The sequence below is a fragment of the Macaca nemestrina genome, chromosome 9 (assembly GCF_043159975.1).
Source record: "Macaca nemestrina isolate mMacNem1 chromosome 9, mMacNem.hap1, whole genome shotgun sequence".
NCBI lineage: Eukaryota > Metazoa > Chordata > Mammalia > Primates > Cercopithecidae > Macaca > Macaca nemestrina.
The window spans coordinates 108,569,968-108,595,197 of record NC_092133.1 but is presented as its reverse complement, the minus strand read 5'-3'; the positions used below and the strand labels follow the sequence as shown (position 1 = coordinate 108,595,197).

The 25,230-nt window shown below is 42.1% G+C and overlaps 1 protein-coding gene across 15 annotated transcripts in view; it reads left to right on the top strand.

Annotated features, from left to right (window-relative positions):
- LOC105495960 (cyclin Y) overlaps positions 1-25,230 on the top strand; it is a 314,134-nt gene that overhangs the window by 127,822 nt on the left and 161,082 nt on the right. For 2 of the 15 annotated variants that reach the window (XM_071070192.1, XM_071070193.1), the window contains 3 exons: positions 4,071-4,187; positions 4,403-4,553; positions 9,326-13,038. The exons of 2 other annotated variants lie outside the window; for them this stretch is intronic. In XM_071070192.1, coding sequence (XP_070926293.1) covers positions 11,614-12,999 — 1,386 coding nt within the window. In that variant the 5' untranslated portion in view covers positions 4,071-4,187; positions 4,403-4,553; positions 9,326-11,613 and the 3' untranslated portion in view covers positions 13,000-13,038. Of the gene's footprint in view, positions 1-4,070; positions 4,188-4,402; positions 4,554-9,285; positions 13,039-14,967; positions 15,007-25,130; positions 25,196-25,230 lie in introns of those variants that run through there. 11 more of the 15 variants (XM_071070191.1, XM_071070196.1, XM_011765882.2 and 8 more) reach the window with 9 other exon arrangements.

Genomic DNA, 25,230 nt, shown 5'->3' with positions numbered 1-25,230 from the left:
AGAGCTAGTGCAGGAACCAGAAGCAGCAGCCACAGAAGTCAGAGGAGGAAAGAACTTCAAGATGAGGAGGATGATCAGCAATTCTGAGTTCTCAGGCAAGTCCATGAAGACTGAGCAAGTTTCATTGCATTTGATGAGTGATTGATGGCAGCCTGGTGTGTTTCTGAAAGATTTCAATGGGAACAGAAGCTGAATTGCTGACATTCAAGATTACAAAGGATGCAGCAACAAGGGCAGACCACTCCTGTGAGACTGGGGTGTGAAAAGTCAGGTACTGTGTTTTATATTTACATTTTCCCCCAACTGGCAGATGCATATGTGCTTTGAAGTCTCAGAGGATGAAGCCAGGTTAGAAGGAGAGATTCAGAATAATGAAAGGAGTCACTATGGAGAAGGAGGGAAAGGATGGGGGTACTTCAGGGGTCCCATTAACCCTGACAGGAAGGAGAGGAGGGGACAGCAGGAGGAGTGGCTGCATTCAAGTGGCTTCATTTTTTTCTGCCGATTAGGAGAGGAGTTTCACGTGTTAGCAGTGCGCATGGGCCAGCCTGAATTGTTTCTGCAAAGATTACTCTTCCAAAAGTCAGTGTTCTGTGGTCTTAGTCCTGTGTTCACAAGCCTTAGACGATTCACTCTGAGTCCCTGGGATCAGCCCCGGGCCTTCCAGGGTATGCAGAGGTCATGCATGAAGTGTGGCTCAGCCAGCTCTGGCCTTTCTCTCACTCTTGGCCCTCTTAGACTCTCTGTTCCACTTGTCATTCTCTGTGCACTCCCTACATTGTTTCCCGATGACGTGCCTTTGCTCACTCTGGCTTGTGCTTTTGCTGGGCATCAGCCCTTCCTGCCCCACTTTTCTTCTTTGTGTCTGTTCTGTGTCAGTTAACTGTGTATCCCATTTCATAGAGAACTACTGCTTACAGTTGTGGTCATTTTCATTTATTTATTTATTTTTGAGACAGAGTTTCGCTCTTGTTGCCCAGGCTGGAGTGCAATGGCGCGATCTCAGCTCACTGTAACCTCTGCCTCCCGGGTTCAAGTGATTCTCCTGCCTCAGCCTCCCGAGTAGCTGGCATTACAGGTGCCTGCCACCACACCTGGCTAATTTTTGTATTTTTAGTAGAGACAGGGTTTCACCGTGTTGGCCAGGCTGGTCTCAAACTCCTGACCTCAGGTTATCCACCTGCCTCAGCCTTCCAAAGTGCTGGGATTGTAGGCATGAGCCACCACACCTGGCCAGTTGTGGTTATTTTTATTCATGCTCTTATTTCCTTTGCTAAATTGTAAACTGAAAGGATTTTAAAATGCAGGGATAATTTTAAATGTAATAAAATGTAAGAAAACTTACATGAAGTTATCAGAAGACAAGCCTGAGTCAGGAAGACTTGAGTTTGAATCCTGGCCCTGCTTCTTCCTGATGCGGTTTTGGGTGATTGCATCCTGTCTCTTTATTCACTTAATTGATTTACAGAGTGGGGATAATGAAACCTACTTCTTAGAGCTGTTAGGAGAATAAACGAGACAAAGCCTGTAAAGCATTTGACCTAGGCCTGACTCCATTGTAGGTGCTTAGTAGACCATGCTGCAGCTGTGAGCAATGGATTCCTTGCCACCCAGCAGTGTTGGGTTGAGCACCTGGATGGATGGTGAGTGGTGGTGGAGTGTGCTCACCTCCCACCCCATTTATGTTGAGGGCAAGGATAGTGTACTTTACTTTGTATTTCTAACATGGGTCTATATATATGTATAGTAAAGAGGAACGGCATACTTCTTGTAACTGGGTCCACTTATGCATGGATTTTCTTACGCCTCTGCTCCCCTGGAGACAGCAAAACCAACTCCTCTTCTTCCTCATCTGCCTTCAACCTGAGGATGCCTAGGATGAAGACCTTTATAATGATATACTTCCACTTAATGAATAGTAAATCGATATACTTCCACTTAATGAATAGTAAATCTGTTTTCCTTATGATTTTTCTTAATAGCAGTTTCTTTTCAGTAGCTTACTCTGTTGTATGAATATGGTATATACATATATAAAACATATTAATCGACTGTGTTATAGGTAAGGGTTGCAGTCAACAGTCAGCTATTAGTTAAGTTTTTGGGGAGTCAGAAGTTACACACAGATTTTCAACTCCATGAAGGGATTGTTTCTCCTAACCCCTGAGTTGTTGAAAGGTCAACTATATTAACTTGTTTTCTAAAGTGCCCCGTACAAATAACTTTTTTCATGTTAATTGCATAGAAGGAGGTATCATTTTGTACAGTTTTTTGAAGACTGGGAACTGGTTGGAAATGACACATAATGTGTTCATAACATTTATAGCAAGCGGTGCAGCTTATAGCATTAGTTTTCCCAATTAAAGCCCCTTTGCATTGTTTTTGCCCACAGAACTCTGGACATATTGAATGATTTATTTTTTTGACCCTTTCCTTTGTAGAACAAATGGTGAGGCCTAGAAGTTTTAGTGCAGCAGTTGTGTGAAGTGTACATATTATATAGTTTATGAAGCCAGAGATGGAATGATACCATGGGGTTAATTTTTTTAAAATTAATTTTTAATGCATTTGACATTGTTTCTGGGTAGCTGATCCTTTCAGTTTCTCAGTAGGAACACAGATGCTTCCTCATAGAAAACAGGAAAAGAAGCTTGCTCTAGGAGAACTTGACAAACCAATATAAATGTTTTGTCAGAGTGCCCTGTTGATCTCCACGGCCAGTCACAGGGGTTTTATCTCTCATCCATCTTTGTGATAAATGAGTACATATTAATTTTCAGTGCTGTAAAATATGTCTTATTTGTTGTAGAGACTAGGGACAAATGACACTTTCAACCAAGATATTGTATGGAGATGTTTTGCAGTTGCAGGTGGGATATGGTTTCCTCATTGAGCCAGTTAAAAGTATTTCATGGAATGGCCATGCAGCTGTGGTCTTTGTGAACTGTTTCTTGGTTTGTCAGGTGTGTCCATGTTTATGAATATAAATCTGGATCATTTTATATTTATAGCATACTAGAGGTTCTAATATATGTGTCTCTGAAAAGTAGGGTAAATATGTTAAAGATAGTGGCAAAAAAGGGGGTGGAAAATGAAGTAATTGCCCATGGAAGAAATTTTGGATGGTTAAAATGAGGATGCAGAGAAGGCAGAGGTGAATTGTCAACACTTGCCACTAAGTGATACTAAGCAGCTTCTCGGATGCTTGTCATTTGATGGAAAAAAGGATTTAAGAGTAAGCGTTCTCAGACTGTAAGAAACAAAGTTGACAATCTCAAGGGGAAAGAGTGTGGCCAGGTCAGGGCCTCTATCTTATGAAGTTAGTTGGGGTATGAGACTAGGAAGGGGGCGATTCTTTAAAGAATTTAAACACACACACACACACACATATACGCACATATATATATATATATATATATATATATATTTTTTTTTTTTTTTGAGATGGAGTTTCACTCTGTTGCCCAGGCTGGAGTGCAGTGGCCAGATCTCGGCTCACTGCAAGCTCCGCCTCCCGGGTTTATGCCATTCTCCTGCCTCAGCCTCCTGAGTAGCTGGGACTACAGGCGCCTGCCACCTCGCCCGGCTAGTTTTTTTTGTGTGTGTGTTTTTAGTAGAGACGGGGTTTCACCATGTTAGCCAGGATGGTCTCGATCTCCTGACCTCGTGATCCTCCCGTCTTGGCCTCCCAAAGTGCTAGGATTACAGATGTGAGCCACTGCGCCTGGCCATATTTTTTTTTAAAGGTGGACTTACACTGTGTTAATTTTCTACTGATGCCATAACAAATTACCACAGAGTTAGTGGCGTAAACAACACACATTTACTATTGTATAGTGCTGTAGGTTGGAGGTCTGACACAGGACTCTGTGGGCAGAAATCAGGCTTTCAGTAGGCTCTGTTTCCTGTTGTGGGCTCTTGGGGAGAATCTATTTTCTTGCCTTTTCCTTGCTTCTAGAAGTTTCTCACATTCCTTGGCTTCAGGCCCTTCCTCCATCTTTAAAGCCAGCAGTGGTAGATGGAGTTCTTCTCACATCTTCTGTCTCTGGCTCTCCTGCCTCCCTTTTTAGGATCGTTGTGATTATGTTGGGTCCACCTGGAAAATCTGGGCTCATCTCTCTACCTTGAAACCAACAGATAGCAGCTTTAATTCCATCTGCAGCCTTAATTCCCTTTTGCTATATGAGGTAATGTATTCACAGGTTATGGGGAAATGTTCTAAGTATTGAGTCATCTTGTTTGAATTTTGTTAGGGTACTGAAGTTCAGGGAAACTGTTCTCTCCAGAAGTCATCTGAGGCTTGTTAAGTATAGGGAAGTCTTAGTTTTTGCTGCTTCACAGATGTAATAAATATTGCAGACCTCACTCACAGAGGGTCTAACCTTGGGATTCTTTCTCTCAGCACAGAGAGAAATTGTGTCTATAGGTGAAGCAGGTTCTTATCATCAGGAAGGGAGAAGAGGTGAAGGCGTGATGACCTGACAGGTGTGCAGTGAGGAGCTCAGCAGAAGCAAGAGGAAAAGAAGACACACTGAGGTGGAAAGTAAAAGAGGGTGAGAACAGAGTGGTGGGCATTGTGGCTTGAGAGCCCCAGGCACCAGTGGAAGACACCGAAAGGAGGACTGCTCATACCTGGGGTGGGCTGGGTGCAGTAAAGCCATTCCCTGTACTGTGCCTTGGAAACTCTGAGGGGTCGTGGCTCAGATACTCTGTCTCTAAGCCTGAGCTTCTGTAGCACATGATGACCTCACAAGGAAGGGGACTTTTATCTCAGCAGCCCACAACCTGGCACAGCAGTTATTAAACTTTTTGGTCACAGGACACCATGTATAGTGTTAAAAAGTATTGAGACTCTCATACATTGCTGGTATAAAATGGTATAGCCACTGAGGAAAACAGTTTGATAGTTCGTCAAAAAGTTAAACATGAAGTTACCATATGACTCAGCAGTGCCACTCTTAGGTGTATGCCAAAGATAACTGAAAACATGTTTATACAAAAATGTATACACAAATGTACACAGCATTATTCGTGATAGCCAAAAGGTGAAGACAACTCAAATGTCTATCAGTGGATGAATGGATAAACAAAATGTGGTATATACATACAATGGGATACAGGTTGAACATCCCTAATCTGAAAATCCAAAATCAGAAATGCTCCAAAATCTAAAACTTTGAGTGCCAACATGATGCTCAAAGGAGACGCTCATTGAAGCATTTCAGATTTTGGATTTTCGTATTAGGGATGGCCAGCTGATAAGCATATAATGCACATGTTCCCAAATACGAAAAAACCTTTAATCCGGAACATTTCTGGTCCTAAGCATTTCAGATGAGGGATGCTCAGCCTGTATTATTTAGCCGTTAAAAGGAGGGAAGTAGTGATAACCTGGTACAACATGGGTGAACCTTTAAAACATTATAGTAAGTGAAAGAAGCCAGTCATAAAAAGCCACATATATTACGATTTCACTTATATGAAATGTCCAGAACAGGGAAATCTAATAGAGACAGGAAGTAGGTTAGTAGTTGCCAGAGATGGGGGGAGAAGAGGATGGGAGTGACTGCTAAAGGGTTTGGGGTTTCTTTTTAGGGTAATGAAAATGTTTTGGAATTACGTAGCAGTGATGATTGTACAACTTTGTGAATGTACTAAAACACCACTGAATTGTACAGTTAGGCACCACATGATGTTTTGGTCAAGGATTGACTGCTTATGCATTGGTGGTCCCGTAAGATTATAGTGGAACTGAGAAATTTCTATCACCAAGTGTTGCCGTAATATCGTAGTATAATTACTTTTTAAAAAATATGTATATATTTAGTGTAGCCTAAGTGTACAGTGTTTATACAGTTGACAGTAGTGTACGGTAACGTCCTCGGCCTTCCCATTCACTCACCACTCACTCGCTGACTGACCTAGAGCAACTTCCAGTCCTGCAAGCTCCATGCATGATTGGTACCCTGTGTAGGTGTACCATTTTTAATCTTTTATACCAGATGTTTACTGTACCTTTTCTATGTTTAGATACACAAGTACTTAGCATTGTGTTACAATTGCCTATAGCATTAACATGTTGTACAGATTTGTAGCCTATGAACCACAGGCTGTCCCATATAACCAAGTGTGAAGTAGGCTATGACTGTCTAGGTTTGCGTAAGTACACTCTATGACGTTTGCACAGCAACAAAATTACCTAACAATACATTTCTCAGAGCATATCCCTGTCATTAAGCAAGCATGATTGTACATATTTAATTGGTGAATTTGATGGTGTGTGAATTACATCGCAATAACAGAAATTGTAGAGAAGAATTTTTATGTCTGTAGAGAGTTATATTAGAAATTAAAACTTGTAATTAAAACGTACTAATTTTTAAAATAACATAATGTAACCATTATATGTTAACATACATTTTTGTTTAAAAAAATCCTCAAAACAAAAAATTAAGTGGGAAGAGTAGCATTACCTTACATTTCTTTTATATCTTTAATATCTGGTGAGTAGGAGGCAGCAAGAACCTCATATGTGCTTCTGTGTCAGTCTTTTGTGCTGTGTTGCTTTGTGAAAGTATATGAAGAAAATTCAGCTTTACACAGATGTGATTGGAAAAGAAAGGAGTATTGTTTTACACACTTTTGAGATAACATGGATATTCTTTGACACTACCTCAAAACGTGACAAATGGTAGTTTGTTAAAGGCTAGTTGCACTGTGGAATCTGAAATCATTTATATTAAAGTTTATTGATCTGTCATACTTTAAATGGACCTTTTACCACATGCAAGATTTTGTGTCATCATGCTTTGTCATTTGGAAAAGTATTGGTTCACTAAGTTATGCAGATCTTCCAAATATTGACTCATTTCATTATTCTGTCTAAAATCACATTTGCTAATGTGATCCCTGACCTCCTCAGAAAAGTCTTCATTATTGGGAAGCTTTCAAGCTCATGGTGGTAGATACGAGTTTTCCAGAATTCTGACTTCTGTGTGATGAGAGCCTGTGTCTTTTTGGTTGGCTTTGGTGGGTATGATCTTGACTGTTTTACAATATAAAAGAAGAAACGATTTTTTGGGAGAATTTGTGAGAATAGAGTGCTGGTGCTAAGTTGTCTATATTGGGTGACTTCCTAGAAGAGGTTACTGGAGCCCTCTATGGTTGCTTCTTTGGCTAGGGTGGGGTGTATGTGTGTTGAGAAAAGTTAGGAGGGTTTTTCTATTTGAGCAGGGAGCTAGAAGGACAGTAGAAGAGCAGAGCTGAGTGTTGGACGAGGGAGATGGAGCCCAGGACGTGCCGGGGGAGTTAGAACACATGGGTCAGGATGGCTTGCAGAGTGCTGTTCCACATCCTGCCCCATTCGATCCTTACCATGATCTTACTAGTTAGGCCCAGAGGGTGTTCTGTTACACTTCTTTAATAGGTAAGGGAAATGAGACTCAGAAATGGCAGTGGAATTGTCTAGAATTGTCTGGTTAGTTAGGAGTGGAATGGGCACCTGTCCTCAGCCTCTGCTTCCTAATGCATGCTGGTTTGTTTGCAGCTGCACTAGGCTTGCTTTATTGGTGAGAAACAGACAGAGGTTTCTCATGGTCAGAGTCAAGGGAGACATTGGTGGAGTTGATGCACCATGCATCTTTGGATGAAGGTCGAAAGGAGTATACAGGATCTTTTACTTTGGGAAATGCTATTGCCACTGTACAGAGGTGGGATGGACCCACACAACGTTTGGTTCACATATCAGCCTGATGAGACCTCACGATTCACCCAGAGAGTAAGAAAAGGTTAAGTATTGACATGGTAAAGCTTTTGGGGGAGAGCAGGCAGACTCTTGGGTCCAAAAGTGTCTTGAGAGAGCAGGGAAAGGAGACTGGCTTGGCTCTTGCATGATTAGGGGTTGGGGTTGGTCGAGAGCTTCCTTCCTTGCCCCCCTGGACCTGGATGGTTTGAACTTCCTGCCAGTGCCAAAGGAGGGGGCCCCAGGCTTTCTTATCAGCTTGCCTAGATGGGGGTAGAAGGGGAAGGTGGGGAGTGGTAGGGCCTGAAAACTGTTAGCAGTCAAATGTCAGAAATGGAGCCAGACTCTGTATTACAGGAAATGACATCTTCTCTCAAGGAATCTAGCAAGTAGCAATTTGATTCTAAGTTCAGGACTTAGAACCAGCAAAGGGAGTGACTGAGTGAGCTACTGGCAGAACTTGTTGACTTAGCTGAAGTCTGCATGATCACAGCTCTGCATATCCTGGAACTCCACATTTCCTCCTGGTGACGAAGTGATGTGTTTCAGCTGATTTAGAATGTTGGCCTGTTGGGAACAAAGCGAAGCTTGTGGGAGAAGAAGATAATGTGGTGTAGGAAGGCTCTGAATGCAGGGATGTTGCTTTCTTTTACCGAGAATTCTCTCTTGCTTACCGTTGCCTTTATCTGCCCCCCACCCCTTCTTTCCTTTTACCCTGAGAGTTGTTGGGAGGAAGCTTAGCTGGGCCAACAGATGATGGAACCATCTGTTGGAGGCTTTGAAATCCCATTTTACCACCCAAGGAGAAGCATAGCCGTCTTCTCCAGGAATTTTAGTACTCATCAGTCCTAGGCTGTCATATGAAGCAGTCTACACAGCACAGTAAAAAAAATGCGGACTAGTCAATAGTTTGTATGGGAGGACTACTTTGTGATTCGAATGTTTGTACTTGGAACACTGTCCCAGATATTGCTTAGGTTATACTTGGAAGATGTTTTGGAAGCAAGTAGGACTTGAACTCCAACAGATACTGGGTTGAGGAGGCTGCCAGGCACCAGTCTTAGATCCCCGAGGGCTTGGATCTGGAAGTGCTGGTCCCATTTTGGTTTGTATTTTGTAATGAATGCTTGGAGTCAGCTCAGCGTCCAATAATTGAAGCATTGATGTGTGAAACATTGATTATGCAGTGATCACTTGAGGAGGTGACTGGTGGTCACAGCTTATTTCTCTAATGTCTTTCCCTTTCTCTCCCACTCCTCATTTCCACCTGGGAATCCTCTCCTTCCAGTCTGGAATATATGAGAGAGTTTTAGAGCCCAAAGAGGCCTTGGAGGTGATTATTTCTCTTATGTGTTATATTTAAGGAACTTGATAATAACTAACTTCAAACATTTATTTCAAAATGTTTCAAAACTATACAGAATTAAAGAGAATAGTGTGATGAGTATATATCACCCAGATTTAGTAATTTTAAGATATTGCCTAGGTACAACTATCCACATACAGAGCACTTCACATGCTTTACTTTTATAACCTCCCAACAGCCTCTTGTGGGTAGATACAAATATATTTCCTCTCTTGAAGATGAGAAAACTGACAGGCCCAGAGAGATGAAGAACGTTGCCTGGGGTCTCCCAGTCTGCAGCCAGCCGCCTATGACTTCACCCTCTCTGCCGCACTGCCTGAAGAAGTTTTAAAGTTTGCCTGACATACACGGTCAGCTGAGGTCCGGCTAGAAGTGGAACCAAGAGATCTCACTCCTTCACTGTTTCTTTCATTGTGATTTTCTGTGACTTTTCTCTTTCCGTTACTCTTTTGCAACTGACTTTCTGGGCTTAAAGAGTCTCGGTACCATTTTAACTCTGATAGGCAGACAGCAGCATCCTAAGTTTGGGGTGGTGGGAGTGGTCTGCTCCACTGCCGGTGATGAGGTGTGCATTGTCTATGGAGGATTTAATAACACTAATAAAAGCATCCAGAAGTATGCCTGTAAAGTCTAAATATCTAGAATTTTGCCTGCAGTTCTAAACAATGTCAGTGATACTCTTTCCCTGAAAATCTTTTGTTGGTGTTCTAAATAATTGCTTTATTGAATTTTAATTATATATATATATAAGCTTCAAATGAGTACTTCTGGAGTACTTAGCCTTTAATAGATACTGTAGGCCCAGCGCCATGGCTCATGCCTGTAACACCAGCACTTTGGGAGGCCGAGGCAGGTGGATCACCTGAGGTCAAGAGTTTGAGACTAGCCTGGCCAACATGGTGAAACCCCGTCTCTACTAAAAATACAAAAAATTAGCTGGACATGGTGGCATGTGCCTATAATCCCAGCTACTGGAGGGGGTGGGCTGAGACAGGAGAATTGCTTGAACCCGGGAGGTGGAGGTTGCGGTGAGCCAAGATCGTACCACTGCACTCCAGCCTGGGTGACAGAGTGAGACTCTGTCTCAAAAAAAAAAAAAGATACTGTATGTAGCATGGAAGTTAAATCTGACACTCCTGATTATATAGTTAGCCCTGAACACATGGGGACTCAGCTGCTTGCATTCATTTCCAGAGTAACTTCTTAAGACTTTAGAATTGTTCAGAAAGCTTGCTTAGGACAGTCTTGTGTATTTAACCCTGTAGTATTACATATATCTGCTTTTAAACAGTAGATTTGAAATAAATGATAGTGTTACTGATGACTATAATTGTCACTCTGTGTGATCACTTGGAGTTTTTGTCCAAGAGTCCTTAAAAATTAAAACAGTGAAACAGAATGCAAACCGTGAGGTGTAATATTTTTGCTTGGTAAGTACAAAAATAATATCTGTAAAATTAAAATTTATCACTTATCATTTAAGACAGTTGAATTAAAACTAAAGAACAAATCTAGAAAATAATAGTTAATGATTTTTACATAACTATTACTGAAAATAATTTTTTTTCATACATGGAGGGTGTGTTAAAAAATGATCCTTCCTAGGTGTCTATAATGTGTTAGATATGCCATTGTAGGCAGAAGGCTTTTTTCTATGATTCGTTTTTAAGTGAAGAGATTGAGAATCTTTCATACGTGCAACTGGAACCATTAGGATAGGAAGAAAGTTACACAGGGCATTACTTGTATTGAAGGATTACTCTGTGCCAGAAGTTGCTGGTGCTTGGTACAGCTTTATCTCACTTTGATATTTGTCAAGCTTCTCAGTCCTGTCTGCAGTGCTGACAGACTGTGTGTGTGACAGTGGCAAGAGCTCCTGCCGGCTCCTTTGCTTGGAGCATGCAAAGGGGGCTTAATGCCTTCTCTTGGGAGGGGGCCATGGCGCCTTTGCAGTGGTAAGACCTCAGCCAGAGCCCTAGCTTCTCTACTGTTATCTCTAGCATCACGTAGAACAGTGCTTCTCCATTGCTGTTGCCCCCAGGGCAGGTTTGGCAAAGTCTGAAGACATTTTAGTTGTCACCACTGGATGGGGGCTGCTATTAGCATCTTGTGGGTAAGGACATGACTCCTGCTAAGTGTCCTGTGGTACACAGGACAGCCCCTGTACCCCTCTGGTAAAGAATTACCAGCCCCAGTCATCCAGTAGTGCTGAGCTTGAGACACTGACTTAGGGCAAGTTACTTAAACTTGTATGGCCTGCTTCCTTATTTCCTCAAAATGGGAAAAATAACAGCAGTACTTTTCTCATAAGGTTGTTGTGAAAACTATGGGAGACAGATTCACAATAGCTTCAAAGACAATAAAATACCTAGGAATCCAACTTACAAGGGATGTAAAAGACCTCTTCAAGGAGAAATGTAAACCACTGCTCAGTGAAATAAAAGAGGACACAAACAAATGGAAGAACATACCATGCTCATAGCTAGAAAGAATCAGTGTCGTGAAAATGGCCATACTGCCCAAGGTAATTTATAGATTCAGCGCCATCCCCATGAAGCTACCAATGACTTTCTTCACAGAATTGGAAAAAACTGCTTTAAAGTTCATATGGAACCAAAAAAGACCCCGCAGTGCCAAGACAATCCTAAGCCAAAAGAACAAAGCTGGAGGCATGACGCTACCTGACTTCAAACTATACTACAAGGCTACAGTAACCAAAACAGCATGGTACTGTTACCAAAACAGAGATATAGCCCAATGGAACAGAACAGAGCCCTCAGAAATAATACCACACATCTACAGCCATCTGATCTTTGACAAACCTGACAGAAACAAGAAATGGGGAAAGGATTCCCTATTTAATAAATGGTGCTGGGAAAATTGGCTAGCCATATGTAGAAAGCTGAAACTGAATCCTTTCCTTATTCCTTATACAAAAATTAATTCAAGATGGATTAGAGACTTAAATGTTAGACCTAAAACCATAGAAACCCTAGAAGAAAACCTAGGTAATACCATTCAGGACATAGGCATGGGCAAGGACTTCATGTCTAAAACACCAAAAGCAATGGCAACAAAAGCCAAAATTGACAAATGGGATATAATTAAACTAAAGAGCTTCTGCACAGCAAAAGAAACTACCATCAGAGTGAACAGTCATCCAACAGAGTGGGAGAAAATTTTTGCAATCTACTCATCTGACAAAGGGCTAATATCCAGAACCTACAAAGAACTCAAACAAATTTACAAGAAAAAACCAAACAGCCCCATCAAAAAGTGGGCAAAGGATATGAACAGACACTTCTCAAAAGAAGAAATTCATACAGCCGACAGACACATGAAAAAATGCTCATCATTACTCGCCATCAGAGAAATGCAAATCAAAACCACAATGAGATACCATCTCACACCAGTTAGAATGGCAATCATTAAAAAGTCAGGAAACAGCAGGTGCTGGAGAGGATGTGGAAAAATAGGAACACTTTTACACTGTTGGTGGGACTGTAAACTAGTTCAACCATTGTGGAAAACTGTTTGGCGATTCCTCAAGGATCTAGAAGTAGAAATACCATTTAACCCAGCCATCCCATTACTGGGTTTATACCCAAAGAATTATAAGTCATGCTGCTATAAAGACACATGCACACTTATGTTTATTGCAGCACTATTCACAATAGCAAAGACTTGGAATCAACCCAACTGTCCATCAGTGACAGACTGGATTAAGAAAATGTGGCACATATATACCATGGAATACTATGCAGCCATAAAAAAGGATGAGTTTGTGTCCTTTGTAGGGACATGGATGCAGCTGGAAACCATCATTCTCAGCAAACTATTGCAGGAACAGAAAACCGAACACCACATGTTCTCACTTATAGGTGGGAATTGAACAATGAGAACTCTTGGACACGGGAAGGGGAACATCACACACCGGGGCCTATTGTGGGGAGGGTGGAGGGGGGAGGGGGGAGGGATAGCATTAGGAGATATACCTAATGTAAATGATGAGTTAATGGGTGCAGCACACCAACATGGCACATGTATACATATGTAACAAACCTGCAGGTTGTGCACATGTACCCTAGAACTTAAAGTATAATTTAAAAAACAAAGCAAAACAAAACAATAAAACTATGGGAGACAGTATATTTAAGAGCTCAGTAGTTATAATTGTTATTATTGTGATTAACTTAGTGAAAATAAAATCCAAAAGGTAGAAAAAACAAAAACAAAAACTGCTGCTGTGATATACCTAAGATCTGTAGAGTCAACATACTACACTCTTTGTATCCTTAGTACTACACAGTTGTCCCTGAACACCTTAGATCTAAGCCACGTTAGTCCACTTATATGTGGATTGTTTTCAATTGAACATGGATCAAAAACGCAGTATTTGCAGGATGCAAAACCTGCATGACCAAGAACTGCCTTTTTCTGTATCTGTGGGTTCTACAGCTCCAACTGTGAGACTTGAGCATGCACAGATTTTGGTGTTTGTCCAAATACCAGTCGCCTGCAGATAACCTAGGGGCAACTGTAAATGGATAACAGTGCTTAGAATAATGACCTTGAATCAATATTCAGTGTATGAAACTTAGTAAAGTGGGAAATTGAACTAGAAACATTTAGAAACATTTTCTTTTTTGATGGTGTTTTGCTGTTGCCTAGGCTGGAGTGCAGTGGCACAGTCTTGGCTCACTGCAACCTCCGCCTGCTAGGTTCAAGCAATTCTCCTGCCTTGGCCTCCCAAGTAGCTGGGATTACAGGTGCCCACCACCATGCTCAGCTAATTTTTGTATTTTTAGTAGAGACAGAGTTTCACCAATTGGCCAGGCTGGTCTCAAACTTCTGACCTCAGGTGATCTGCCCGCCTCGGCCTCCCAAAGTGTTGGGATTACAGGTGTGAGCCCTCGTGCCTGGCCTGAAACATTTTCAAAAGAAGAAAATATTTCTGGCCAAATGTTAGCTTGTCAGTATTTTCTCAACTCTTCTGATCGTGTCACCTCATGTGCCTCTTAAGCTACCCGACCCCTCCCTTAAAGTTTTTGATAAAGGGATCGGGGAATCCTGTTTTAACATGATAGTCCTAGATGATTTTTAAGATCAAGCTAGATTGGGGACTGTTCTTTTAGGTAGAAAAAAGATTTATCAACTAATAAAGCAGGTTTCTTTCCTGAAGCACTTTATATGGTAAACGGTAAATTGTATTATGCATTGTGGGGAATGAGAGTAAAAAAAAAAAATGTATGTATCAAGTAATATTTCCTAAACTTAACTATGGAATGTTCTGTTAAACACATTTTCTGATGATGTTTCACAGACAGCACACTGGGAAACAATTACAACTCCCTCACCATAAATTCTGATTAAAGGAGGGTTTCCTTCCCTTTCACATTTTAGCAGAATAGCTATGTAAACCCAAAAGTATTTGAGACAGATCGCATTCAGTTTAGAAGTTTATTTTGCCAAGATTAAGGACAATGACGGGGATTAAAGAAACATGGCATCACACAAGCAGTTTATAGTCTATGCTTTTCTCCAAAGATGATTTTGAGGGCATCAGTATTTAAAGGGGAAAAGCAGGCTGAAGGGGAAAGAGGGTAGGGTATTACTGAATCCACATGTTGCAAGAGGAAAGGAGCAGGTAGGGGAATAGTCAGTTACGTATTCCTCTGGAGCTCAGTAAATCAACACTTTACCTAGATAAGGTGAACAATAGAGTAGCAACCTGTGGAGATACTTAACGTTTATTCTGTAGCTATCTACTTAGGAACAAAAGGAAAAGCAGCTTTCAGCTTAATATTTTTCCTTTTGACATAGTGAGTTGGAGTCCCAAGTTTTTGTTTTCCTTTCACAGCTACTTGGCTTTTGAGTGGCCCTGCAGTGGAGGAGCAGGGTGAGTACACATCATGACTCACATAGGGTGAGTCCATCTGGGTCTGCACACTCATGTGTGCAGATGACTCCAGGCCAGTCCTGGGCACAGAGTTTGCCTGTCCTCCTGCCCCAGGGACAGGGTGCCTCTGAGACCCTTTCAGTTTAGGTTTGTGGGAAGAGCTTTCCTCAAAAAGTGCTTATGTGGGCTTCTGAGGCAGCAGGCCTGCCCTCTGAGAATTCTATTGGCTCCTCAAGTGATGCCTTGGTGGGGTTATCTAATTTCTGCCAGAAGGCCACACCCACGTTTGCCTCAGGAAGTTCCTGCCAGTGCTCAGGTGACTGATGAGTTCCTTTTGGGCACCACTTCAGCTAACGACAGTCATCTCTAGGAACTCAGATTAATGCACAACGTCAAATCCACAGCCTTTGTTCCCACCATATGGATTGAGTTTATCTGTATTTTATAGTGATTATGGCAGAAAGATAGTAGCAGCGATCCAGATACATGGCAGCTGTTGACAGATTGAGAATTGGTAGTGGCTCATAATCTGGTTACTTGTGTCTTTCATTATTGTAATTTGATACTGTTAAATCTCAAATATAGCAATATGTGAATTCAGATTATCTTACTCTTACTGTTTATTCTTTTTAGCCCTAATTTGTGAAAAGTGATTAGCCCAGAGCAGGGAGATGTGAGTGATCTCCCTCCCTCCCCCTTTGCCAGCAACTGGATTGTTTGTACATTGTTTGTATTTCCAACTCCTGTGGTACTCCTGTACTAAATGGGTGACTCAGATAAATGAAGTTAGTTCAGTGATTGTGATCCTGTCATTCTGTGTGACCACTTTAGTTTTTATTTGTGTTTAAAATTAAAAACTAAACCTAAGGTGTAATATCATTTGGTACCTACAAAGTTTAGTTAGTACGTGGAATGCTTTGTCCACAGTTTTCCAAAGTGGTTATGCCAGTGTATACTCCCAGCAGCAAAGGTGAGAATATTCCAGTTGCCCCATATTGTTACCAATACCTGGTATTTCTTTAAAACATGTGAAATTGAGTTTCACTGCGATCTTCCTAGTATTAGATAATAAAGTTTTAAAACCCAGTTGCCCTTTGCAGTGTGTGTCATCAGAACCATACAGTCTTGGGGTGCCTTCCATAAATGAGAACTTTGTGATCTCCTCTTCCATGAATTAGATATTTAGTTATTTTGGTGGAGAGTGATACCGGCCTTTTGCTCAGTCTCTTGAAAGAGAAAAGGTCAGCATCATCTTGTGGATTTCATTGAGCATGAAAACAGAATTTACCATAAGCATGTGTGAGCTCTGAATGTCACTACATATCTGCCCTAGCGTTTCTTATATTTTAAGTGTCTTGCTCCTTTGTCTTTGTTCCCCCCCCGCCCCACCCCCCCAGTAATCCAATTGAAATGGGAAACAGAAGGATAGGAAATGGGTGCGCTTTTGGACCTCTGGATATGCAATTTCATTAGATTTAGCCAAAAATTTGTGTCACGTTCCTGTAGAAGAGAGCTAGTGACCTGGGGATGCTTAACTTGGGGCCGGCTGGTTGAGAAGTCGTACATTACATTCTGTGAATTTATCTTTTTTAAATCTTTGTATTCATGTCAGAGTCTGTGGAACCTTTTATATACTTAACCTTGGTGCTCCCATTAACCTTGGTGCTAGAGAAAAGGCAGGTCTGGAGTGGAAAGGATTTCCTGGTAAAGCGTGGCAGCTTTTCTCGTCCTGCAGGTCTCACTTAAGAGAGCTATGCATCCTGGTTCTTAGAAGATGACAGGTGAGGAAGGGGCCTCTGATATCCAAAGTTAGACTTGATTGTTCTTTGGTAGTGAATGAGTCTAGGAGAATGAATACTAGGTAGTATTCATGGTTTGGGGCTTTAACGTTTATTGTATATAGGCAGTATCCCATTATGTCAGTTTCCGTCATAAAAATATGATACTTATTGGCTTTTACAATGTGAGAATGCAGGTTTCGCTAAACTGATGACTTAAATGGACTTGGAGTCCACTGGTGCTGACTTGTGTGAGCGCATCTTGCAATGTACGGCCTTCCAATATTGACAGAGTTGAAGGAAACCTGGAGGTTTTCTGGGAACTAATCTTCAAATGAGGCATTTACAATATATTGTTACTTTTGTAGGATTGATTCTGTGTGGAAAGTGCATTCTTTAGATATGTCAAGATTCCTTCTTTGATTTTTAATAATGAAGGTCTTTAGTAAAACCTGTTTTTTGTTTGTTGTTTGGTTTTTATGGAGGGATGGGGGGCGGGGCAATTCTCTGAAAGCGTTGGTAGTGAAAAGCTGGCAGTGGCCCAAACTGCAGTGCTGCCTTTGTGCACGTTCACATTCTTCAGTGAACACCAGCGGGCCCTTCAGTGATTTCCTGCTGTTGGGTCAAAACATAGCTAGTACTAAATTTTATGCTCCCCTGAGCTGCCAACATATACTACACTACTGAGAGGAATTCCACTGTCCTTTTATTCTAGAGGTAAATCTATTCTGAACTTTTATGGGAGAGAAATGAGACTGACTTAAAAAATACACAGGAAAAAATCTCCCACTCCTCTTTGATTAACTTATGAACAAAGGAAAACAAAACTTATTATTGATTGCTTTAAAAAAGTTACTGCTAGTGAGATAGTCCTTTTCTTCCTCAGGATGCTGAGTTCCTTCCCCTCTGTAGCTTGCTGAGGGGTTGCGGGAGCTCCCCTAAGAATGTCTGGTGATGATGGTGGTTCTGAGGCTTGAGGGTTCTGCCCCTTCTGGATTGAAATGCAAAGGAGGCTGCTTCACAGCTGGACAGCAGTGAGCTCTGGGCCACCATGAGACTGCCTGCTCCGTGTTCTATGTGGGGCAGATGTGGGAGAAGGATGGTGGGAAGAATGGCTTCCAAACTGTTGATTGATCAGATATGCAAGGGAGGTTGCCAGGGGATAATGCCAAGAAGAGGTGGGTAAAGAAAGGAAAGGAATCCACAGAAGGGAGGAGGGGAGTGCAGGTGTGCATGTGTTCTGAAAAGTGCTCATACGCATACAGTTTGCTTGTTATTTAAAAACTTACTGTGGGAAGTTTTCTAAATGTATTTTATAAGGCAAGTTAAATGTTTGGGTTTTGTATAAATAAATTTAGTAGTTAATGTATAGCATGTAGAATTAAGCTTTTTCTTCCTGAGTGAGCTCACTGCCAGGATCCACGTAGGAATATGTAAAATCACAGATCATTGGTGGATTCTGAACACAGCTGTAGGATTCCATACTGAAGCACAGCTTTCCTGAAAATAGCCAAATTAGGTGTGGCCCTTCCCCTCTGGCCTTAGTCCTGCTGAGGCTGTGTTCCTCTGAGTCATCTCAAGTAAGTGAACAAATGCTGCGCCAGTGGCCAGGAGGAAGCAGCCCCTTTGTGTGTTTTTGTGTTCCTTTAGCATTTCAGAATGTGGCCTGACAGGTAACTGTGGGGCTATTTTTGACTCATAAAGAGAATTCTAGAGGAGGAGATGCTCTGGCCCCCGGCTGGGGGTGGGCTGTCTTCTGTAGCTTTTCCTGGTGTCACATTTAAATGTTGTGCTCCATGGTAGGCTGTATTTGTAGTGTCTCAGTTGACAAAGGCTGAAGCAAAATAGATTGAGAGCAGACATCTCAGAAGGCCCAGATGAACACTCATGTATATGGCACAGAAGTGCTAGGTGGCCCTGCAGTTTCTGTATGAATAGTTATGGCCTTGTATTGGCGAGTAGTTTTTCTCCCACATCACAGCTCAGTTGACTGGCGAGTCTATGAAAGATGTTCTGGGAGCAGGCACTGGAAACTTAGTGTCACATGATGGATATATACCACTTGACATTTGCATTTTTGCACCAAGCTTTAGGTTTAATGAGCTTCCTCTCCTTGTTGGGTGTGGCTGATGGAAGCATTGGTAGGAATGAGTATTCTCTTTTGACATATAAATAATTGCATTTTCCAATGGAAAGGCTCTGTGTTCATTTTCTGTTGCTGCCACAGCAAATTACTATACATTTTCTGGCTTAAAACAATACAAATGTGTTATCTTACACTTCTCTAGTTTAGAAGTCTGACCTGGGTATCACTAGGCTAAAATCAAAGGGCTGGCAGCACCGCGGTCCTCTGGAGGCTCTCAGGGAAAATCTGTTTCCTTGCCTTTTCCAGTGTCTAGAGGTTGCCTATGTTCCTTGACTTACGGCCCCCTCTGTTTCCAAAGCCAGTGGCCTCGCATGTCTGGAGTATACTTCTGTCAGCACATCTCTTTATCTTCTGCCTTCTTCTTCCCCTTTTAGGGAGATTACTTTAGGCTTACCCAGATAATCCCAGGAACATCCGTTTTAAAGTCAGTGGATTAACAACTTTAATTCCATCTGCGGCCTTAATTCCCCTTTGCCATGTAAGGTTGCAGGTTCCAGGGATTAGGAGGTGTACATCTTTGGGGACATTATTCTGCCTACCATAGGCTTTTTCTGTGTTTCCTTAGAACCCTCATCTGTATCAGGTTATATTAGAAGTTGTCTGTTTATATATATTTTACTGCTGCTGCTACTACTACTACTGCTGCTGCTGCTACTACTACTGCTACTACATTTTACAGACTTCTCAAGGTCAGGCACTGTTTGTTTCGTATTTGAATCCTGGCATTACCACAGCCCCTGGTGTACATATAATGGTGCTTAGTAAGTGTTTGCTGAGCTAAAGGGAACTCTTTCAACTCCCTGATTTTACATATGAACAAACTAAGAAACAGAGAACTGTGCTTTTTTTTTTTTTTTTTTGAGATGGAGTCTAGCTGTGTCGCCAGGCTGGAGTGCAGTGGCATGATCTCGGCTCGCTGCAACCTCCGCCTTCTGGGTTCAAGTGATTCTTCTGCCTCAGCCTCCCAAGTAGCTGGGATTACAGGCACCTGCTACCATGCCCAGCTAATTTTTGTATTTTTAGTAGAGACGGGGTTTTACTGTGTTGGCAAGGCTGGTCTTGAACCCTGACCTCATGATCTGCCCACCTTGGCCTCCCAAAGTGCTGGGATTACAAGCATGAGCCACCATACCTGGCTGAGAATTGTGACTCTTAAAGTAGTGAGAACTCAAAAACCCTTTTATCTTGACTTCCATAAAACTGTGAAATGCCAAGCTCAAATCTTCATGCTTGGAAGAAAACTTGGGTATGCAGTAAGAATGTGTTGTTGTTGCCTTCTCTCATAAAGGCATCGTCTGATACTGGTCATGAGCATAGAACAAAATGAATAAAGTGAATTATTGCCTGTGTATCTGAAGACTGCTCTCTGCTAAACAGAGTATCACTTAGTCATAAATCAGCTCAGTGTTTACTTAATGGAAAATGAGGAAGATCTCCTACCAAGCATTCATTGGCTTGATTTTAAGGATTAAACTCTTAAAATGTGAGAACTATCAGATTATGTTTGTACAAAATATAGCATACAAATTAAATCAGCACGGTAGCATAATTTGAAAACCATGCACTTGTGGCTGAGTATAGATAAATTCTTGTCAATTAATTTTGACCTTGTCCGAATGCCTTGCAATGATTAATTAGTAGGAAGCAAACCTAGGATGGCAAAACACCCCAAAATAGTTGCCCAGGATGCCTGGTGTGCCAGCAGACGGTATTTCCCCCCCAGGATCAGGATACTGAGGAAACCCATGTTCTTCTGCAAGATTGGCACACATTCAGGTGGTTTTAAAATAGAGCTGTTTATCTGTTGTGTTTATTTTGGTATTTGAAATTTTGTATATCAAAGCTAACCCTAAAAAAACAACAGATTTTCTTAACTTTTTATTTAAATACTGGCTGCTTTGAGGATGTGCTTACAGATTTGGTTTTGGTGTGAACCAATGACTGACAGTTGTCACCTGATAAAAGCGCTCCTTTACCTCTCCCTTACTTCAGTGTCTCGGACCTTTCTGGGCCTTAGAGTTGCAGTCTCATTTCCCTCTGCTTCCCAGCCTATGTGCAGGGCAGGCCTCTTCCTCCCTCAGTCCCAGCTCGGCACACCCGCTGCCAAAGATGCCTTTGCAGTTGGCAATATGACATAGGGTGGTGGTTTTCAAACTGTTGTTTAGTTTTGGGAGTCATGGAACTCCTGTATTATTATTATTATTATTATTATTTTTAATGACATGTAAATAAGATGCATAACATGAATTAAAGTGGAACTGCTGAGGTTGAAGATGAGTGGGAACCCAGGGCCCTGCTGAGCTGGGGCCTGAGGCCAAGTATACAGGAATCCCTCTGGGAACACAGAATTCAGTTGAAATAGTCTTAAAGTAGAAAGAGCACAGATTCCATCACTTACTAGATGGATGAGGTGTGTGACTTTGAGCAAGTTACTGTTAGAAATGCTTGTTCCCCAGTGCCACAAAGAAATAGCACTCGAACATAAATTTAATTCTCTCAGCAAGGCAATTTTTACTTTTTGCAGAAAGGGTGCTCGTTGCAGATGGAACAATGGCGAGAGCACACCTGAACAGGGGAGGGGCAGGGATTCTTATTCCTGTTGCAGGTAGCCCCTGCTACTGTGTTGTTACCCTATTGGCTAGGGTTGGACCGCACAGTCTAAGCTAATTCTGATTGGCTATTTTAAAGAGATCAGGGGTATGAGCCAGAGTGGCAGGGTGAGTAGTTTGTTGGGAAGAACAGTTAGGAACAGGTAACTAAAGGTGACTTACGTCAGAGCAGGTGACCAAGGGTGACTCAGGTCAAAGTGGATGACCGGAATTAGGACGGAGCAGATGACCAGGGGAACAGATGTGAACTACTGATTAGGACTGGTGGGAAAGTTGTTTACTGAAACTAGAAGCAAGTGGGCAATGAGAACCAGGAAGTTAAACTTTAAAATGGAGAATCAAAGAATAAGAGAGCTGAACCTACTGACATACTGATTCTTTGAAGAGAAACTTGGGGTTCACCATATTTAACATTACCCTAGTTTTTAGTTTTCTCATCTTTAACATGGGAATGATAGTACTTGCCTTACTGGATGGCGGCAAAGATAGATGAGCTCGTGCTTGGGAGGAGCCTGGGATCAGGCAGGTTCTCAGTCAGTGGTAGCCATAACTGTTGCTTTGTGATTCTTCTCTCTGCCCCCTCCTCCGTCTTCCTGTTGTCCCCCTTCTACTTCCACCCCTGCTACCAGTCCTCCTCTTGTTCCCTCTTCCTTCTGTTTTTATCCGCCAGCCTTCATGGCCTGACTAGTGCTGGCCTCACTTCTCCCATGACTGTCTCATTGCGTGTTCCTAGTCACAGGAACCACAGCCTTCTCTAAATTCCTATAACACTTATTATTTGTTCCATTAAAATGTTTTCAAAATGACATTTTATGTCATTATAAAAGGAACACGTTTGTAAAAGAAATATATGTTTATTGTAGAAAATTTAGAAGATATGTAACTACAAGATCTTTCAAGATAGGAACTCTTTTTATATTTTTTTCCTGCTGCGTAAATATAGTGGGAATCATCCATTTCATACTTAATAGATTAAAAACTATTAGTTTTAAGTCTGTGGTGTTGTATTACCTCATTTGAAAGAGATTTTGATTTTTATGGCAGAGGAGGAAAGAATGTCCTCCATGAAGTTGAGAACATAAAGACCAGAGGAAGGCACTGTTCTGGGTGTTGTGAAGGATGTAGAGGGACCCAGACCAGGTTTCCTGTCCTTCAGGAGCTCATAGTTCAAATAGGACTAAATGCTATTAAAAAAATAATCTAGTTACTGGTACAGAGAGAATGTCCCGTGGACTCATTGAGGATGAGGAGTTCCAGTCCTGCTGGGGTATCTGAGAAAGCTTCGGAGGCATTGGAATTAGAACCAGATCTTGAAGGGAGTAAGGATTTTGACAGATGGCCAGATGGCACTGAGAACATTCTAGTGGTGGGGAAGTGAAGTGTGAGATGTGGTTAGGTGACCCCACTGGCTGAAAGCAGAGGAGAGGGTTGGCTGGGGAGCTGGGCCTCCAGTGCCAGGCCAGCCCTCAGAGCTGTACGGCAACTCTGTCACAGCAGAGTTGGGAGTGGAGAAGTGACATGACCAGGTGACAGGACCAGTGGGAAGGTTTGAGAAGGAGCAGCCAGGAGGACTTTAGTTGTGGCCATTACAGAGCCTAGCCTAGATGACAACGACCATCTCCTTGACCAGATGATACTCAGGCTCCTTCGAGTCCTCTTTTTGACCAGGCCTTTTTCTTGGGTCCTGTCTTCAGTCTGCATAGCTTTGCTAAGTCAGTTTAACTACAACCTCCCACTCTTAAGCTCTCCTCCCCTGGCCTGCCTTCAGCAAGAATCCCCCTCCCCTTGCTGTCTCCTGTGAGTTATTTTCCATCCACTGACCCCGCTCACTCTGTGCATTGGTGCTGAGTCCCCAGTTGCCTTGTGTTTTCTGAGTTGAGCTCCGTCTCCTTCTCCTATTAGGATAGTCTTAGCATCTATCACAGTAGTCCTGGGAAAGTCTTCCTCACCATTTTAATAAGCGCCAGAGTAATTTTTTCTTTTACACAGATCTAGTAAAGAGATGCTCCTATAAGTATATGATGAATTGAATTGACTTGTGGAGGAAAGATGAGGCAATCAAATAGCAGTGTTTTCTCGAACCTTGCTGCCCTGGACTTTTTGTTGTCATTGTCCTGAGTGGTGTCCTGAGTGGTGTCCTGTGTCTTTTATTGACTCAGAAATCATGGCCTGGTTACTATTTGGGAAGGCATGTTTGTGAACCAGTGCAAATTGCTGGCGTTTAGTACCCCTGCGTTTCCTTTTTAAATTCACCTTCCACTTTCCCTCCCACCCTGTTGTAGGGACACCTGCCTTACTCACAGGTTGCTCCTGGAGACTTTATGTAAAGGCTGGTGTTGACCTGAAGGCCTCGTGCAGCTCGTTTTGCCTCCCTTGTGTTTTTCTTACATCTTTTCCCTTCCCTGGCTTCCAGCCATTCTCTGTGAAGAGGCAGCTCACTAGGTGAGCTGTGGCTTTAGAGCTTGTTTGCATTCAGTAGGTTTCCAGGCCATTTTCTCCAGCCTTTTAGTGCATGGCAAAGGCATCATTGGATGAGTATCATCAGGAGGGAAAGGGCAGATGGCAGTGTGTGGACTGTTAAAGAAAGCAGTGTGTGGGCACGGTGGCACGCACCTGTAGTTCTAGCTACTCCAGAGGATTGCTTGGAGCCAGGAGTTTGAGACCAGCCTGGCAACATAGCGAGACCCTGTCTAAGAAAAACAAAAAGGTTTACAAATCTAGGCTTTTAATCTGTATAAAAGAAAAAAGAAAATGAAATAACAGCAAAAAAGAATGCAGTTTGTCCAGAGACAGGGATGTGACTGGACAGCAGGAGTGAGTTGAGCCTTTCTTTGCCAGCGTTTGGTTCAGTTCACTCTCCAGTGCTTTGTGCAACTCATGTTTCCCCTCCTGTTTCCTGCTGGGAAACAGCCTTCTCCAAGAAGTGTGGAGCTGTGGCTAGAAATGGCCTTATGGCTGTGGTAATCCCCAAGTCTACCTCATAGAGACCATCTGGCTGTTTTCTGATTTCTCTACTCCTAATTTAAAGCTTTAGTTAATTGCCTGCACTTTGAGAAGCCTGGTGGAGATAACTTATAAGCATAGGTTAATAGTGAAAATGCTCAAATACAAGAACTGCCCAAACTGCCTTGATTCAATTACATGTGCATTTTTCTTTAAAAGAATTTCACACTGTGAAAAGCCTAGTAATTGTGATTTAAATTGTTTAATAAAAGCGTTCATTTGATTGCAGACTTGAGTAACTCACATTTGTTTAAAAGACTCATGATGGGGATAAGGGGGGTTAGGTTGATTTGCTTAAGATCCCATATGAAGTTGAAGTGTGTGGGTCACACGGCTTCAGGGCATTGTTTGGATCGGTCAGGGGGGCAGGGTGGCACTTCATGGCTTTCACACTGAGTTGGTTTTCAGCCAGACCGGTCTTTTGGTATGCTGTCGCATAGACACTTGTTAATATTTAAAGTATCTCTGACCTCTTGTGCCTTTTAGTTCAAGATTTTTGTTTGTTTTGTTTTTAGGGCATGTTTTTCATTCCTTACTTAGCCTCTGTTTTGAAGGGCCTTGGTGACCACACCATATTCTCCTGTTTAGGTAACCCCAGTGGCTGAAAGCAGAGGAGAAAATGTTTCATCACGGGCCCTCACCTTCTGAACACTGTGAGTCTGTGCCTTGGAAAATTAAATACGAGTAT